Source organism: Aedes albopictus, chromosome 1 (assembly GCF_035046485.1).
Source record: "Aedes albopictus strain Foshan chromosome 1, AalbF5, whole genome shotgun sequence".
Lineage (NCBI taxonomy): Eukaryota > Metazoa > Arthropoda > Insecta > Diptera > Culicidae > Aedes > Aedes albopictus.
This window is the reverse complement of record NC_085136.1, coordinates 30,090,563-30,106,679: the sequence shown is the minus strand read 5'-3', so window position 1 is coordinate 30,106,679 and position 16,117 is coordinate 30,090,563. Positions and strand designations below refer to the sequence as shown.

The following is a 16,117-nucleotide window of genomic DNA, read 5'->3' as shown; positions in this document are numbered from 1 at the left end:
CAGAATAGATCTCACATACCCATTACTCACTGCCTCACTCACCTGTTTTCAACTCATTCAATTACTAAACATGTGTTAAAGTCTGAAGCCAGTCTTATGATTTTGTCTTTCAGCTCCATTTTGCTTCAAGACATTCGATGCTACAGGTTTCGAGGAATTCCAGGATGTTTCAGGAGAGCTTTTAGGGACATTTCAGGGACGTTTCATGGTGAATTTAACCCTTCAGGACGCGCGCCGTTGTAAAAAGTACAACACTACCAAAAAACCTCGTTCATTGTATACAGCGCGAGCGCGGTGCAGTTTCAGCTGTTTGATGGCGCGCGTCCTGAAAGGTTCAGGGAGTTTCAGTGGGTTCCAAGATATTTCAGAGAGGTTTCAGATGTGTTTCAAGGGATTTCAGGAGGGTGCAGGGGGTTCAAGGATGTTTCAGATGAGCTTTTAAGGGCGTTTCAATGCTTTTCAGGGTGTTTCAAGGGGTTGCAGGGTTCAGGGAGGCTTCAGATGCATTTCTCGCTGTATTGGGGGGCTTCACGCGATTCTAGGATGTTTCAGATAAGCTTTTAGTTACAGAACGTTTCAGGGTGGCTTCAGAGAGTTTTGAGAGATTTCAGGGGGTTTCAGGGGTTTTCAGATGTTTCAGGTGGTGCTTTAGAGACGTTTCAAGACGAAACTCACTGAACGTCGTCGCTCTAGAGTAAGATGTCGAAAATATACAAACAAACAAAACGAATTTCGTCCAAAACTCCCTGAAATCCTACCGAACCCCTTGAGACGTACCTAAGACCCTCCAAAACCCTCAAAAATGTCTATGTAACGCCTCTGAAACGTCTCTGAAATCTCCGAAAATCCTATGAAGCTTCGTGAAATGCCTCCGTAATCCCCCAAACTCCATGTAACGCACCTTAAACCCTAGGATCTTAAACCCTCCGAAACCACCGAAAACTGCTGTGTCATGCCTCTGTAACGTATCTGCAACCCACGGAAATCCTCTGAAGCTTTTTGAAATGCTTCAGAAATCTCCCTAAAACCCTCTTGGACCTCATGCAACGCACCTGAATTCTTCCTAATACCCTGAAGGCGCCTATGTAACACCTCTGTAGCGTCTCTGAGACCGGCCGTAAAAAAAACCTGCAACGCATCTGCAACCTCCCTAAAACGTCCTGCAACTCTTTGAAATGCCTTGAAACGCCCCTAAAAGCCCATCTGAAACACCTTGAAGCCTTCTGAAGTTTTTCATGTTTTAAGAATTCGTCGTCCCGTGTGTCGTCAAAAGAAATCAGCGATTCTCGTTTAACTTTTCAAAAAGACCTATCTAACGAAGAGAGCCTCTGGACCCTTTCCCGTTAGTAGCTGTAAAGTTTGAGCAAAACTGTACTTATCTGACTGATCTGAAACATGATGCTCCTGTTTGCTCAATTAGGTTCCTCCGATGTTTGGCTTAATCGACAAGCGGCTGATTGCAACTTCATGCTGCCTCTTGTCGTACCTGCCTCGGACGGTAAGTAGAGGTACTTAGAACTAGGGGAAAGAAATCTGAGAAAATCGAACACGACGTTTTTGTTCCACGTGAAGCTACCTGAATGGAAATACCTCAATGAAACGGTTATGCTTTCGCTATTGTTCTTCATCAGAACTGTAACTAAGCAAGCAGTACGCTATCGGCTTATTATTGCCATCATCGATTCAATGGAAAGCCCAGCAAATCTTGCTTATTCGGTGTGGAGGAGGAATTCCGCGAAACCAAATCGCCAATCAGATCAATCTTCAAGTTTACCCCGTCATCATCACCATCATCATCAGCATTGTCTTCATCCTGGAGGCGCCATCCAGCTTCGCTCAGCGTCTTCTAGTAGGTAATGGTGGGTGGTTCCAGTCAGCCGTCCTCCTACTCAATACAGTAAAACCTCCATGAGTCGATATTGAAGGGACCATCGACTCAAGGAAATATCGAGTAGTGGAACAAAACTCCTTTGGGAAGCTTTTTGTGGGGACCATCATAGTAACCCAGAAATTATTTTTCAGTATGGAAAAAAATACCTCCATGAGTCGATATCGAGTCAAGGAACATCGACTCATTAGAGTTCGACTGTAATGTTTTAATCGACTCCTTCGTCGTCGTCAGCGGCACTGGCACTGAACAATGTAACTCAATTAGCGTTAAACTTGTTCATTAACGTACCCCGTGCTCTCATTTAGTTTACGATCTGGATGGCGGTTGGTTCCTACTCCTATCTTGGCCATGATGCGGCATTACATCCTTGCTATGCTGCTAGGAGCACATTCCTCTTGAATCAGATGACACTGTGACACGAACATGATGTGAAAGGTATATGGCAACAGCAATAGGGGATTCTGGGGTAATACGCACCACTTAAGGAAGATGCGTCCAAATGCATATAAAAAAGCAATAATTTATTGGTTTAATGCGTGCATTCATTGCATATACTTTCATTCTAAGAGAAACCAAACAAAATTTCACCCTTAATACAGTTCAGCTCTTGAAAATAACGTTTTTTGTAAAGACTAACATTACGGCTTCGTATGTTTATGCGGGGCAGTATGCACCCTTGCTCGGGGTAAAATGCACTACAACAGTGGGGCAAGATGCACTCAAACAAAGGGGCAAGACGCACCACAACATTGAGGCAAGATGCACCGTCGAGTTTAGAAATCTTTTTACTTCTTAGACAAAATGCATGTTTTATAAGGTTTTAAGACAAACAATAGCTCAATTTAGTTTGCGATTACTTACAGAGTACCCATAGATATTATTACAGCTTGTTTTCTATAGGTGCGTTTTGCCCCAACCAATGGAGTGCATATTGCCCCAATCAATAGCAAAAAATAAAATAGTTTAAAACATATAATTTACGTAGATTACTGTTTAAGTTATTTTTCCTATGCTTAGCATTGCCCTCAATGAACTGAATAAACACAACAGCATTAGATGTTTGGTCGGTTTTCACCATTCACCATCGGGAAAATTACATCAGAATCGTGCTTTTCAATTTTATTCATTTTTTTCACTAATTACGTAACGCAGATATGTAAAATTTTCCAGATGCTCATTTATTAAGACGTTCTATTAGACTGATAAGGTTTCAAAGCTCTAAAACCGATAATCCCTGAAAAACAAAGGGGGTGCGTTTTGCCTCGACAGTGCGTATTACCCCAGATGCCCCTAACAGTGGCACATAACGACCAACCGATAAGTATTTTTACCACCTCATCGTAAAGTGAGTGAGGGTCATAAAAAGTATGGCTTAGGGTAGTTAGAGAGGTTAGTGCTTGTTTCTTGAAGAATGATTTTGTTTATTGGGCTAAACTTTAACGGTGGAAAATTGATTTCCATAGGACGCAATCAGTGAAGTACTAGATTGAAAGTAGTGAGCTGGATTTTTGTATGGTGAGATGATCAATTCTCCATTTCTACAATAAAATGGTGCAAACATCGCCAAACATATGATTTATTGCGCAATCTGATGCTGTTTTAGCAAAAGTTTGAGTAATTGTGTTGTTGAAGTCGCAATATAGTTATTTATGTAAAGAGGTGAAAAATACGAAGAGTGCTGAAATAGTACTTTATACGATGTACAACGTGGTTTCTTATGCGACTCCTGGTTGTCTGGGGATTTTTTTTATAATGCAACTCATTTGAGATGCATAATGTTCATAATGCAACTCAAATGAGTTGCATTATGAACATTATGCAACTTTTTTTTTTAAATATGCAACTTGCATAATGAACCGATACAGAAAAGTAGGTCATTATCATACTGAAATGAGCAGTATAAAAAAGAAATTATAATATTGAATTACATAAAATAAGTAATACAACAATACAGTTACCCAAACTTTTGCTCAAGCACCATCAAATTAGGCAATGAATCAAAATACCCACGCTTTTTTGCACCATTTTATTGTGGAAATGGATAATTGATCATCTCTCCATATCACACCGAGGACATGGGACCGAATCCCACTACCGACATACTCACAAAATGCGGGTTCTTCCTTCGGAAGGGAAGTAAAGCGTGGGTCCCGAGATGAACTAGCCTAGGATTAAAAATGTCGTTAATACAGACATACAGACGGTTTCCACCGTCCTCTTACCACTTGAATCCGTCCTCTTACCATTGTTAGATGGCGTGATGCGCAGTGAAGCTTTTCACATGCATACTGCGATGCGTAAGTTGAAAACCTCATAATTATCTAAGATTAGACCCAGACCGAAAAGAATTTTTTTCAGTTGCCTATGATTTCACGCGCATGTTTTGAACGACAAACTTGTGCTGGATGCAACAAGTGAGACTCAACGAGGATGCAGATCCTCATCTTCCTTCCGACATTTTTTTTTTAAATTTGGGCCAGTCTAATGCAAACGTTGCCCAAATGCGCTTCAAAGCGTTAAGATAGCGTTACCAAAGGCAACTTAGCAACCATTGTCAATTTCACCACCAGCCTAGAATCAAAACGCTCCTATTGACATCGGCTTACTTACTTGTTAGAAAATCTTACCGTATTTGATTTTTGCGTTTTGTATGCACACATCAATATTTTATATTGTTCGTATAGAAAGTGTTTGTCTTATTTCATCAGATTAGTATCAATTTCAGTTGTTCTAGTTCCTTTCAATGATTTGAACAAAAGTCTAGGGGGAGGGGGGGGGGTTGTCTGACATGTGGTTGTCTAACTGGGGTCACGGGAATGTTTTAGGATTCTACGTCTCAATGAGTACTTATTACAATATACTGGTAAAGTAAACCTCAGGGGTTTCCGATTTGGGATGATGGGCCATGCAAATTTCTCAAGAATCTTAAGTGCGATGAGAAAGTGAAAATGTAAATAAAAAGAAAATCGCGTTAAGTACTGTTCCTTTGAATTCCACTAAGAATTTGCATCCTTTGACAGATACGTATTTCGACCTCAACTGTAAGGTCGTCTTCAGTGTCTTGTACTTGGCTTTCTTTTTATTTACAGATATTCCCCTAACAAGCCCAGGTTAATCATCATCAAGTGAAAATGGTTTTTTTGCAATTTCTCATCGTAATAGGCTGTTTTACCTCACGCAAATCTACCAGGAAAAGGCCTACTTTCCCACACCACATTAGTAGTGCGGTAATGGTTCATTACAGCACTGATTTGCGTTGCGTAATGAACCATTACAGCACTGTTTTCAGTTTTGGTCAACTTCTTGATGCTTTCTGTACGCAGGTTTCAAAATTTGTGACAACTGCACAGCATAACCTGCTATGATCATACTTTCTTAAACATGGCTATGAACATCAGTGTGCAGTTTGATGAAAAAGTTTTGTTAAAAACTATCCTAAAGTGGTAATTTATGAAATTGCAAAAAACGTTGTACGCAACTTGGTGCAGAACTCGATTTTTACAGCACTTGCCGTAATTATCCAACTCGGCAAGCCTCGTTGGATAAATGTACGACTCGTGCTGTGAAAATCGTCATTCTGCACCTTATTGCGTAAACTACTATTAAGATTACGCGCAACAAGCAGCATAATATTGTAGTGTTGCAAAATTCAGTGGTTCCAAATCTGAGGTCACGGGCCATGATTTATTCTCGAAACCGAAAGTCCTAGGACGACCGATTTAGCACATAGTAATCTAGTATAGGTGTATTCATAAACCACGTAGAGCAAATTTTGGCTCATCTCCCTGAAACGCCCGTGAAGCCTCCAGGGATCCCCCTGGAATAGCCTCAGAACCCCAGAAACCCGTAAAATGCCCCTGAGACCTCTGTAGCCCCTGTTGATACCCCCAAGAACCCTTGAAGCGCCTTTTAGACTGTCTTAAACGCCCCTGGGATCCCCTGGGACCCCTCTAAAACCCCTGAAATGACACTGTGACCCCCTGCAACACTCGTGAGACCCCCTTGAAATTCTTGAGAACTCCTGTAATTACACTGAGACCCACTGAGAACCCCTGAAACGATATGAGACTCCCCGAAAGTCTCAAAAAAATATTTCATTTCGTTGTCACACCCTCGGTTCTTGCGAAATTCGTGTGGCCCGTGAACCCAGATTGGAAACCACTGAGTTTTGCAACACAACTATAATATAATCATTGCTCCGTGCGACGTGATTAAAAAAAACAAAACATTTTCAGTGCATCTAAAAAAGGGGTTTTTAAGAATTTCGCGTGGCCCGTGGCCATGGATTGGAAACCACTAATCTTTAAAATGCATCTGTATTAAACATACTTCTCATTGAGATGAACAATCCGAAAAATATTTGCATTACTTGCTAGCACTTTTGGTGTTTCAGAAATTTCCGTGGCCTGTGACGTCATATAGGGAGCCACTGGGCTAGATTTAAGTAAATTGATCCAAAGGCGTAGAATCCGAAAAACATTTTCTTGAGATATTCTCGTGGGTCGTGTGACCATAGTCTGGAGACCTCTGGTTTTTACTATATATCTATATTAGAGATACCGCCCAAGTAACCACGGCGCTGAAGCCTTATTGCATGCAGATATACGGTATATTTAGAGCAATTCAAGACCAACAATTGAAAAGGCCACATCAACATTGCGTAAACAAACACGTTTCTGTCGACTTAGGGCCTTCTGGGATCCACCCACGCATCTCACCACCATTAACAAAAAGCTTGATGTTTGCGCTTTCTGTTAGTGGTGGTGAGGTGTGTGGGTGGAGTTCAAAAGGCCTCAAGTGGACAGAAACATGTTTGTTTAAAAAATGTTGATGCGGCCTTTCCAATTGTTGATCTTGAATTATTACTTTACATGTAAACTTGAGGTTGATTTAAAGAGGAAATGGGCAATTATGCGACTGCTCTAAGATTATACTGGTATAATCTTAATTTGATACTATAATTGCCCATTTCCACTTTTAATCAACCTTAAGTTTGCATGTAAAGTAATGATTGCTTTAAATGCACCGTATATCTGCATGTAATAAGGCTTCAGCACCGTGATAACTTGGGCGATCCTTGAGGTGATCAATCCGAAAAACATTTGCATTTCTTCCTAGCATTTTCGGTTCTTGAGAAATTCTTCTGGCCCGTGACCCCAGATTGGGAACCACTGATCTTTGCAACACAATTACATTGTGGTAAGTACTCACTGAAGTGCAGAATCTGAAAAACCTTTTCCTTTCATCCTCACACCTTCGGCTCCTAAGAAAATCACTTGACCCATGACCGTAGGTTGGGAAGCACTGCACTTAGCAAAACTGCTAAATTATTGATTGTAACTATCAAACTACTAAACCAGTACTTCCCAAACTGTGTGCCGCGGCGCCCTGATGTGCCGTGAACATTTCTCAGGTGAGCCGTAGGGTCTTGAGCAAGAACAAACATCAAACGCTTATCACTGAAGGTGGAACATCTTTTTTGATGTTTTAGTTTTGTTAAGTAAAACTAGTGTCGCCTCACACCAAAGTTTTGCCTTTCAGAGGAAGATTCCGGAAGAAAGTCAATCAAATGGGTTTCCCATTTTCCAAATTTTCTATTAAGAAGTGGATATTCCAAAGTCTTCGAATGTTTTCCGAAAATTCTGACATCCTCATGAAAGTTTTAGATTTTTACCAAATTTGTTTTTTTTTTTTCATTTGTAGAGTTATGAAAATTCAGTGGAGATGAACCAGCCTCGGGCTGAAAATCTACCTAATAAAGCTAATAATAATAATATTCTTAGTTTTCGATTTTATCAATAGCTTGTAGTTCATAGTAAATATTTCAGGGAACTTTTTGGAAGTTCATTTCAGAAAAATTACTGCCAATCTACTAGTCTTCGTGCTGTCTCAAACGTTTTGGGACTACATTTGAGGGGTCCAGAATCAAAGGGGTGTAAGTGACCGTTTTGACGATTTTGAGCTGAGCACGCCAAAAAATTCTTCAGTTTTCAAGCTTTCAGGAACTTTTTTAAGATTATTTTTACGATGATTAGAAAAATTACAATAAATCTTAGAAAATTGGCTTGATTTTGAAACTCCATACATTTTGTATGGGTTTAAAAATTGATGAAAAACTGTAAACCTCATTTACTCGAAAGTGGGTTTTTGTCACTTACACCCCTTTGCTTCTAACCCCCTCATTTTTACTTGCATCACTATCGCATGTTTTGTCTTTATTATTGACATTTTCGGCCCTAGATTGGCTTATCTTCTTATCTTGAAAAAGTGCGGCAATTTATGTGTCGATTTTGTTCATGGTTCTGAAAACCGCATTTTTAGAGTAGTGTACCTATTGCACGAATACGAAATAATGACCTCTCACCGTAACAGTCAGCCGTCCTGAGGGTTCTAAACAATCCATTTTTCCTCAAATTGAGTCCACTACATAATTTATTTAACCAATTTTATAAAATTATATTGCAATCCTTTAGAAATTTGAAATGTTTGTAAAGTTCTGTGAATTTTGAAGCAATTTTCCTTCAAAAATCATTTTAGGAACCTGTTTTTTTTTTGGATTGTGGAAAAACGCGACATTTGTGTTTGAAATTTTGAACTGAAAGTGTAGAAATCATTGAAATTCATTGTTAAAAGTTGTTAGTGCGCCGCGACATTTTTGAAAATTTCAAAAGCCGCCACGGTTGCTAAAAGTTTGGGAACCTCTGGCACAGACAAACAAACGTATCACTTGGAACAAAGTGTGATTAAAATCATCGTCACGAAAGTATAATTGCCCAATGCTAAGTACGCTGTATTTCGCAAATGCGCTGAGTAGACGGCGGCAGTGAGCAAACGTCAAACAGGAGCAAAAACGATGCGAGCGCCATGAGCGAGAGATTTGCGAACTACAGAATATTTTAATAGTCCGTTAAAAAGAAAACGATGGGAAGTGGGTAGAGTGAGACGTCTGTTTGTCTGTGCTCGTTGTATATTTCCTCATGCTTAATGCTCATCACCTTTTCAGAGACTACGTTATTTATTGATGATCCCTAAGATCTTTTGAATGAGCCCAATTTCTCATTTCCTTTGAGTAGAGTGACTGGAAGGGAGAGTGGCGTCCATGGATTGGCGGCATGCACCGTGCGGTGCGAAAAAAGCGTGTGCTTCACACAATCGCAAGTGCTCGTCTCCCGTTTTGCCGAGAGACAAGAGACGTATGAGTGAGAGCTTTTGTAATTGTGCGAGAGACAATCGCAGCACTAGCTCTACGGCGCAGGGAGTAATGCACGGTGCTTGGGACTGCGCTTGTCTCCAAACAGAAAAAATCAATTAATAAATTAATTGAAGAGTTTGTGTTTTCGGCAAAGTTGTAAAGCTTGTCAAGGGTTGACAAGTGATGGGTAGTTTGATTCGAAATTTTTCTAATCGTGCGTAGTTGTTGGCGGGGAGAGCAACCAGGAATTGTATCGGTCACCGGGTTGTGAGCAGCACATCAAAGACGCAGTCAGATTTGCGTTTAGTGCAGCTTTAAACTGCACATAACTATTTATTAACACACTTATAACCTATAAATAATTCATCATTCTTACACATTCAGTGTCGCTACACAATATCACGACCATCTCCTCTCGCACAACAACGTTACATATCTGATTGCATGCTCCTAAACACTGTAAATAGTTCACACTTAGTTAGATCAAGAGTTCAATAGTATTTTATAATTGCATGACTCACTATCACTTTACTGTAGGTAGAATATCAAATTCTATAGATTTAGGTAGAGCCACAAATTCAATAGCATTAAGACACATTAGATCATAAGGTATAACTTCTTCATACTTTCATTAGTTCTTTTCTTCAACTAACCACTGACAATTGTATGCAGATGTCAGCTCCTATCATTGCTCAATTTACTCTGTCACACGCAGTATAGCCAGTGCTGCCAGCGGCAACACGTAGTATCAAGCCAAGTGCAAAGCACGGAGACAAGCACCGAGAGAGTGCATACGACAGAGCGTGAGAGACTGGAGAGCTCCAGCGCGCGGCAAAGTAAGCGAGCAACACACAACCGATTGCGCGCACTCGTCTCCTTCTAGTTTGTTGTGCTGTCTCGTAGCAGAGTGTGCGGCACGCAAAGAGTTTTGAGTCGCACCCTATCCCTGGTGGCGTCATGTTCCAATTTTGACAGGTCTCCTGCTCGTTTGGAACGGAAATTTGTATGGATTTGACAAATGAGCGCTGTTCCAATTTTGACATTGACGCCACTCTCTCTTCCAGTCACTCTACCTTTGAGACCTTTGAGCACAGCGTCCGTTCGCTCGTTGCAAACCCGCTTATTGCAACGCTTTTTGGTTGCAAGTCCGCTAATTGCAAAATTTGACACGTGTTTGCAATTAAAAAGCAATCAAGTGTCAAAATTGTGCTGTGAGTCATGCTGGCAGTGCAATTCGATGCATTTTAGTGTCAAACTAACGTTGCAACTAGCGAATGGCATTCGCTCGTTGCAATGTAAACATGTTGCAACGAGCGAACGGCCGCTGTACACAGGGTCAAATATTTGACAAGGAATGAACTAAAGATCAAACATCTGTTTGACACTAATGATAATTCGATCGAGTCAAACATGATGTTTGACCATTGGTTTCTTTTTGGACAAATACTGAGATCTTGAGGGAGCTCGTACACTCTTTACCCAGACTCCAAATATTTAACTACTTTTGACAGATAAATTTTGGTTAGCGTTCCAATATTTAATAAAAACATGTACAGTAGACGTTCGATAACTGTAACATGTTTATGTTTCACTTAGCGAACAAAATTCGATAACTGCAACGTCAAATAGACGTCAACCACCCATCAATTGACGTTAAATGAAGGCAAAATTCATTCGACTGTTCATTTGGGCTAACTTGGCGCACCGTTTTGACGGATAGCGGTGCGATAACTGCAAATTTGTTGCATTTACCGAACTTGCAGTTAAAAAGCATTTCTGTTAAACCGTTTGCACCGAGCGAACGTCTATTGTACTTTTGTTGGATAATGGTTTTCCTGTGGGCAACAAGGAGGTCACACAAATTTGATAGCACATGGAAATTTAATATTGAACACAGTGTTCGAAATCGATGATTTTGCGATCAAAACCAAATAACTTTTTTTATGTTGGTTCTAGAGGTTTGGCGTGTTCTACAAAGTTTTTCTACATGTTAAAAGGCGTCTTTTGATAAAATGTAATAAATGATTAATCCCCCTAGAAGTGAGATAAAAATTTTATTTTTTCGAAATATTTTTTAGAGGTTTGACGTCTTCGGCAAAGTTGTAGCCCATAATAAGAGAACAAAAATCGTAGAACATGTCAAAGCTCTACCTCTTACGGGTTTCGAGATATGGAGCGTTTTGTGCGAAGTACCCCTAAAACTAGTTTTTTCAGTGTTGCTTCAACAGATAAAATCCTACAGTTTTGTGACCTTCTACAACCTTGTTCAGGACGTCAAAATACACATTTCTTACCAAGATGTCAAGTCATTATATCTTAAAACAAAAAAGTTATAGGCCAATTTAACATATTTTAAGGTGTACTTTCACCTTAAGTAACTATTTCCGGCGCAAAATGGCGCAGATGGCTCAGTCGGTAGTTGAAAGATTAGAATTTTACTATCACTTGGGGGTGGAAACTCTCATGGGCAATAGTGGGAAAGGTGGTTTAAATACATGACAAAAACTAGTTATTTTGCCTGTAATACAAGAAAAATAAATTTTAAAAAAATAATTAAGAAGCCCACAGTAATTTTTACTGCACTGTGTTTCTTTCGGCAATATTTTACAACGTTTTTGCAAAAACCAGTGAGTTTTTATCACTAAAAATTAAAACATCAGGACAAAATATTGTTCCCGAGAGTTATAACTAAAGCTAGTTCTAAATAAAAGTATTGAATTTCTTCAAATTTATGACAACATATCTATGCCCAAATGAATGACTACCTACCCAATAGTCATAGAATTGAATGGCTACGGTAGTTAGAATAACAAATGCGTTTTGATAAATACCTTCGCAGTTCTTATTAAGGTAGTTGTAATTTTACATTCTTCAATACATATTTTGACGATTTCCTCGTGAAAATAAAGTAGATCTTTTATATCAAATGATCAATTTGACAAAAAAAAAATATTTTCAGCTCGGTTTTTGTGAAAAGTACTGTTAAAAATATGAAAAATACTACAATTAACTCATGATGCAGACGATGGGACGTCAAAACATGTAATTGGCTAACGTCAAGAGATTAAAAATAATGTTTGAAATAAAAAACCATCGCATTATTTCTCGGCACACCTGTATTTTATTGATTTATATCTGATAATTTCAATTGCTTCCCAGATGCATGTAAGTCAAACTCGTGGATTACCGAAAAAGCTGTTAATCTGCTATCGGACGAATCAAAACTTCTCCTGATATTTTCGGATACTGATTCCGTAGTTGAAAAGTCAAACAACAAATATAAATATAAATACATGAAAAAAAAATCTACTCTGTGTTTTGATGTACATCTTGAACTGTTTAATATTTCCTTCTTCCTATTTCTAGCGCCACATAACTTGAATGTTGCTCAAAAAAAAAACTTCAAATAGGTAATTTTAAAGTAACTTTATCAGAAATTGCCTGATAGTAAACAATATGAATTCAAAAGCATGAATAAAATATTCTGTTTGGTAAAAACAATGGTCAAAAACGACACGAATGCACCTTGGTGTAAAATTTTGCTAATTTAAGTAAATAAATAAATAAATCATGCTAAAAATGTTGTAAAATATTGCTGGAAATTACGCAATGCAGTAAAAATTACTGCGGGATCCTAAATTATTAATTTTCATTTATTTTTCTTGTATTACAGGCAAAATAACTAGTTTTTGTCATGTATTTAAACCACCTTTCCCACTATTGCCCACGAGGGTTTCCACCCCCAAGTGGTAGTAAAAAGTCTAATCTTTCAACTACCGACTGAGCCATCTGCGCCATTTTGCGCCGGAAATAGTTACTTAAGGTGAAAGTACACCTTAAAATATGATAAATTTGCCTATAACTTTTTTGTTTTAAGATATAATGACTTGACATCTTCGAAAGAAATGTGTATTTTGACGTTCTGAACAAGTTTGTAGAAGGTCACAAAACTGTACACGGAAAAATATTATAACCCAAAGAATAAGTTTTAAAAACTCTAATTTGACTAAACTGCTTAAAGTTTTAACTCAAAGTTGGGTTGTTTTCTCCCTCGCCCCACCGCAATGTTTTCGAAAACAAAGAGAGAAGCACCGACGCATCCGCTGCTCTTCCGTGGAAAAAGCCAAATTTGGGTTTTCTTGAGTTAACCCAAATATGCGTCAATTGAGGCCTCCGTTGGGTGAAAATAACTTACCACTGGGTTAATTTTTTTTGCCGTTCTCAAACGAGAACTACTCACTCGCCACTATCGCTGTTTGACGCAAATTTGAGTAATTCCACGGAAGACCGGGATTGCGTCAAAACAACTTAAATTTGGGTTCATTTGTAGTTCCGTGTAGGATTTTATCTGTTGAAGCTACACTGAAAAAACTAGTTTTAGGGGTACTTCGCACAAAACGCTCCATATCTCGAAAACCGTAAGAGGTGGAGCTTTGACATGTTCTACGATTTTTGTTCTCTTATCATGGGCTACAACTTTGCCGAAGACGTCAAACCTCTTAAAAAATATTTCGAAAAAATAAAATTTTTATCTCACTTCTAGGGGGATTAATCATTTATTACATTTTATCAAAAGACGCCTTTTAACATGCAGAAAAACTTTGTAGAACACGCCAAACCTCTAGAAACAACCTAAAAAAAGTTATTTAATTTTGATCGTAAAATCATCGATTTCGAACACTGTGGAGCGCTAAAATTGATGTATGAAACATCTGTTTTAATAATTGATTTGTTGACTCTGTATGTATGGTCTGTATAAACAATACCAGTGAATGGTAAGCTCGCGGCATGTAACACACGGCGTGTGTATGGGAAAGGTTTATAACAAAAAATTGGGCATCGCCAAATTTTTCGCTATTCAAAAATAGAGACTTCCAGCTTTCATTTGCACGGTCCCTCAAAAAAATCCACCGAGGGATCTCGAACAACTTTTTCAGAATACTGTTTTTCCCCATACAAAATGAACGGTTCCAAATTAATCCCTATTTCTACTTAACAAACATACCCAATTTTTGTATGAAAAAGTTCCCCCGATGGAATATTTCGATGTTGGGCTTGAATGAAAGCTAGTAGCGTCAACTTTCACGTAACGTAAAAATTAGCGATGCCTATTTTTTTGTAATAAATTTCTTATACCAGACACACCGTGAACACATAATTACACCAATTTTAATTAAAACCTAATTGCTCCCCTCGAGTTCCACCGAAACGTGATTTATGCCCATTTTCCAACCCATATAGAAAATCCAATCGCAAAACCCAAGTAAAAATTAAAACAAACCGAGAGCCACTTACCCCGGAACTCCACCCGCCCGAGCAGGTTGGTTTTCGCCTTCGGGAGTTGAAATTTGTTGATCCGCACCGTGAGCGACATGTTTGTTTTGGGAAATATTTATCTTCACACACACAACACACACACTGAAACTAAAAATCTTCGTTTTTTTTGCTCCGCACACTCACGTCGATGCTTGCGCTCCAGTTTTAACCGCCTGCAGTTTGGAGGTTATGTTTGATCAGCTGGTGGTGCACATCGAGCGATTCCCTGGCACCACCACCGCTCGGCTCGATTCTGGAAACTCTGGCAAAAACTACTGTGTTGCACTTGAGCCCGCAGGCATGCACTGTCGTCACGCTTCCGTGGTAGCTTTAACCGAGGTTATGTTTGGACACTGGATCACCCGGAATTTGACTTTTATCGTGCTGCTGCGATGATAGCGCTCGCAACGGTTGCGCTAGTTGTCGTCATCATGGGAACGCTCGTTTTATCGGCGGCGTTGACACTCGCGTGATTCATTATGTGGATCGAACGGTGGAATTTATCTGTGTGCAGAAACGCATGAAATGGATTAGGGCGGTTCACTGTTGTTGGTTGAAGTCGAAACCGAATTAGCTGATACGCGTACACCACAAAATCCCAACCCCTGCACAAACCACAAACGACAGATTTATTCACCAGCATCCGATTCCAGTGCACAGGATATCATTCCAATGCTGCTCGGACGCTGTCGATTTGATTTCATGCGAAAGAACCATGCGGTACATGACATCAATAGGATTAGATGCATATGAATTTCACACACAGCTCTACCCCCATCCCAACCCAACACCCTGGTTCTGGTAGCCTACTACAACAATCGCATTCACTCCGTTTTCCCGGTTTTCCCATGGTTTCCATGGGACCAGCTGACACAGTAAGGAAGTATCATCATCGTTGCAAACATGCTGTTGACAGTTGTTACTCGCCACTCAGTTGTTCAATCGAAGTAACCCTGAACCAATGGTTGTGGTGGCAGCTGTTCAGTTGCGAGGAAACGACAACATTGCACCGGAATGGAGATGCAGCACTAGTGCAACATGGCATTCCATTCGGGAACCATTAGAGGGACACTACATACGCTACGGTGAGTCCAGATGGAGATATGATGTGTCGCACTAAAGCTACTGTCGTCGTGGTCTGCAGTTCACTAAATGGTTCATCCTTTCACGAGAATTTGGCACAAATTCAGCACAATGTTAGTTGACAAAGTCATGATATGTTCAGATGATAACAGTTAATTGCCTGAAAGTGAAAAATAGAAATAGGAATAAAATGAGAAAGTTTTGCTTTTGGACATTATCGATTAGGTATTATAGTTAAACATTGAAAAATTTTCAATTTTGATTTTTAAATTTTATACAAGAGCACCTTTTTTTCTAAGTCACTATGCTTTTTTTCAGAATTTTAGAACTTTATTCTGATACATAAAACTGCTTGACAGCTCCGCCCAGGGCATACAAAATCCTATGAGGGGTGATTCTACAAATCGCTCCTATACAAATTTAAAATTGATTATTTTTTGTATTCCACCAAAATTCATAAAAAATGGAATCCAGCCTACTTTAAAGCTGAGAGAGAGTAGACAGCTGGCCTCGATGGCGTGCTACTTAATGTCAAGGAGAACCTGTCACAAACTGTCACCGTAAACCGAGCACCTTGATAGTGTAGAGTGGCCAAACATCCAAAACTTTTTATTGAAATTTCGCTTACTTTGTTG

General features: G+C 39.3%; 1 protein-coding gene across 2 annotated transcripts in view; it reads right to left on the bottom strand.

Annotated features, from left to right (window-relative positions):
• The window catches only part of LOC109422096 (otoferlin-like), a 325,073-nt gene that overhangs the window by 166,082 nt on the left and 142,874 nt on the right, over nt 1-16,117 (bottom strand). For both annotated transcript variants that reach the window (XM_062844293.1, XM_062844292.1), the window contains exon 2: nt 14,379-15,642. In XM_062844293.1, coding sequence (XP_062700277.1) covers nt 14,379-14,457 — 79 coding nt within the window. In that variant the 5' untranslated portion in view covers nt 14,458-15,642. The remainder of the gene's footprint in view (nt 1-14,378; nt 15,643-16,117) is intronic.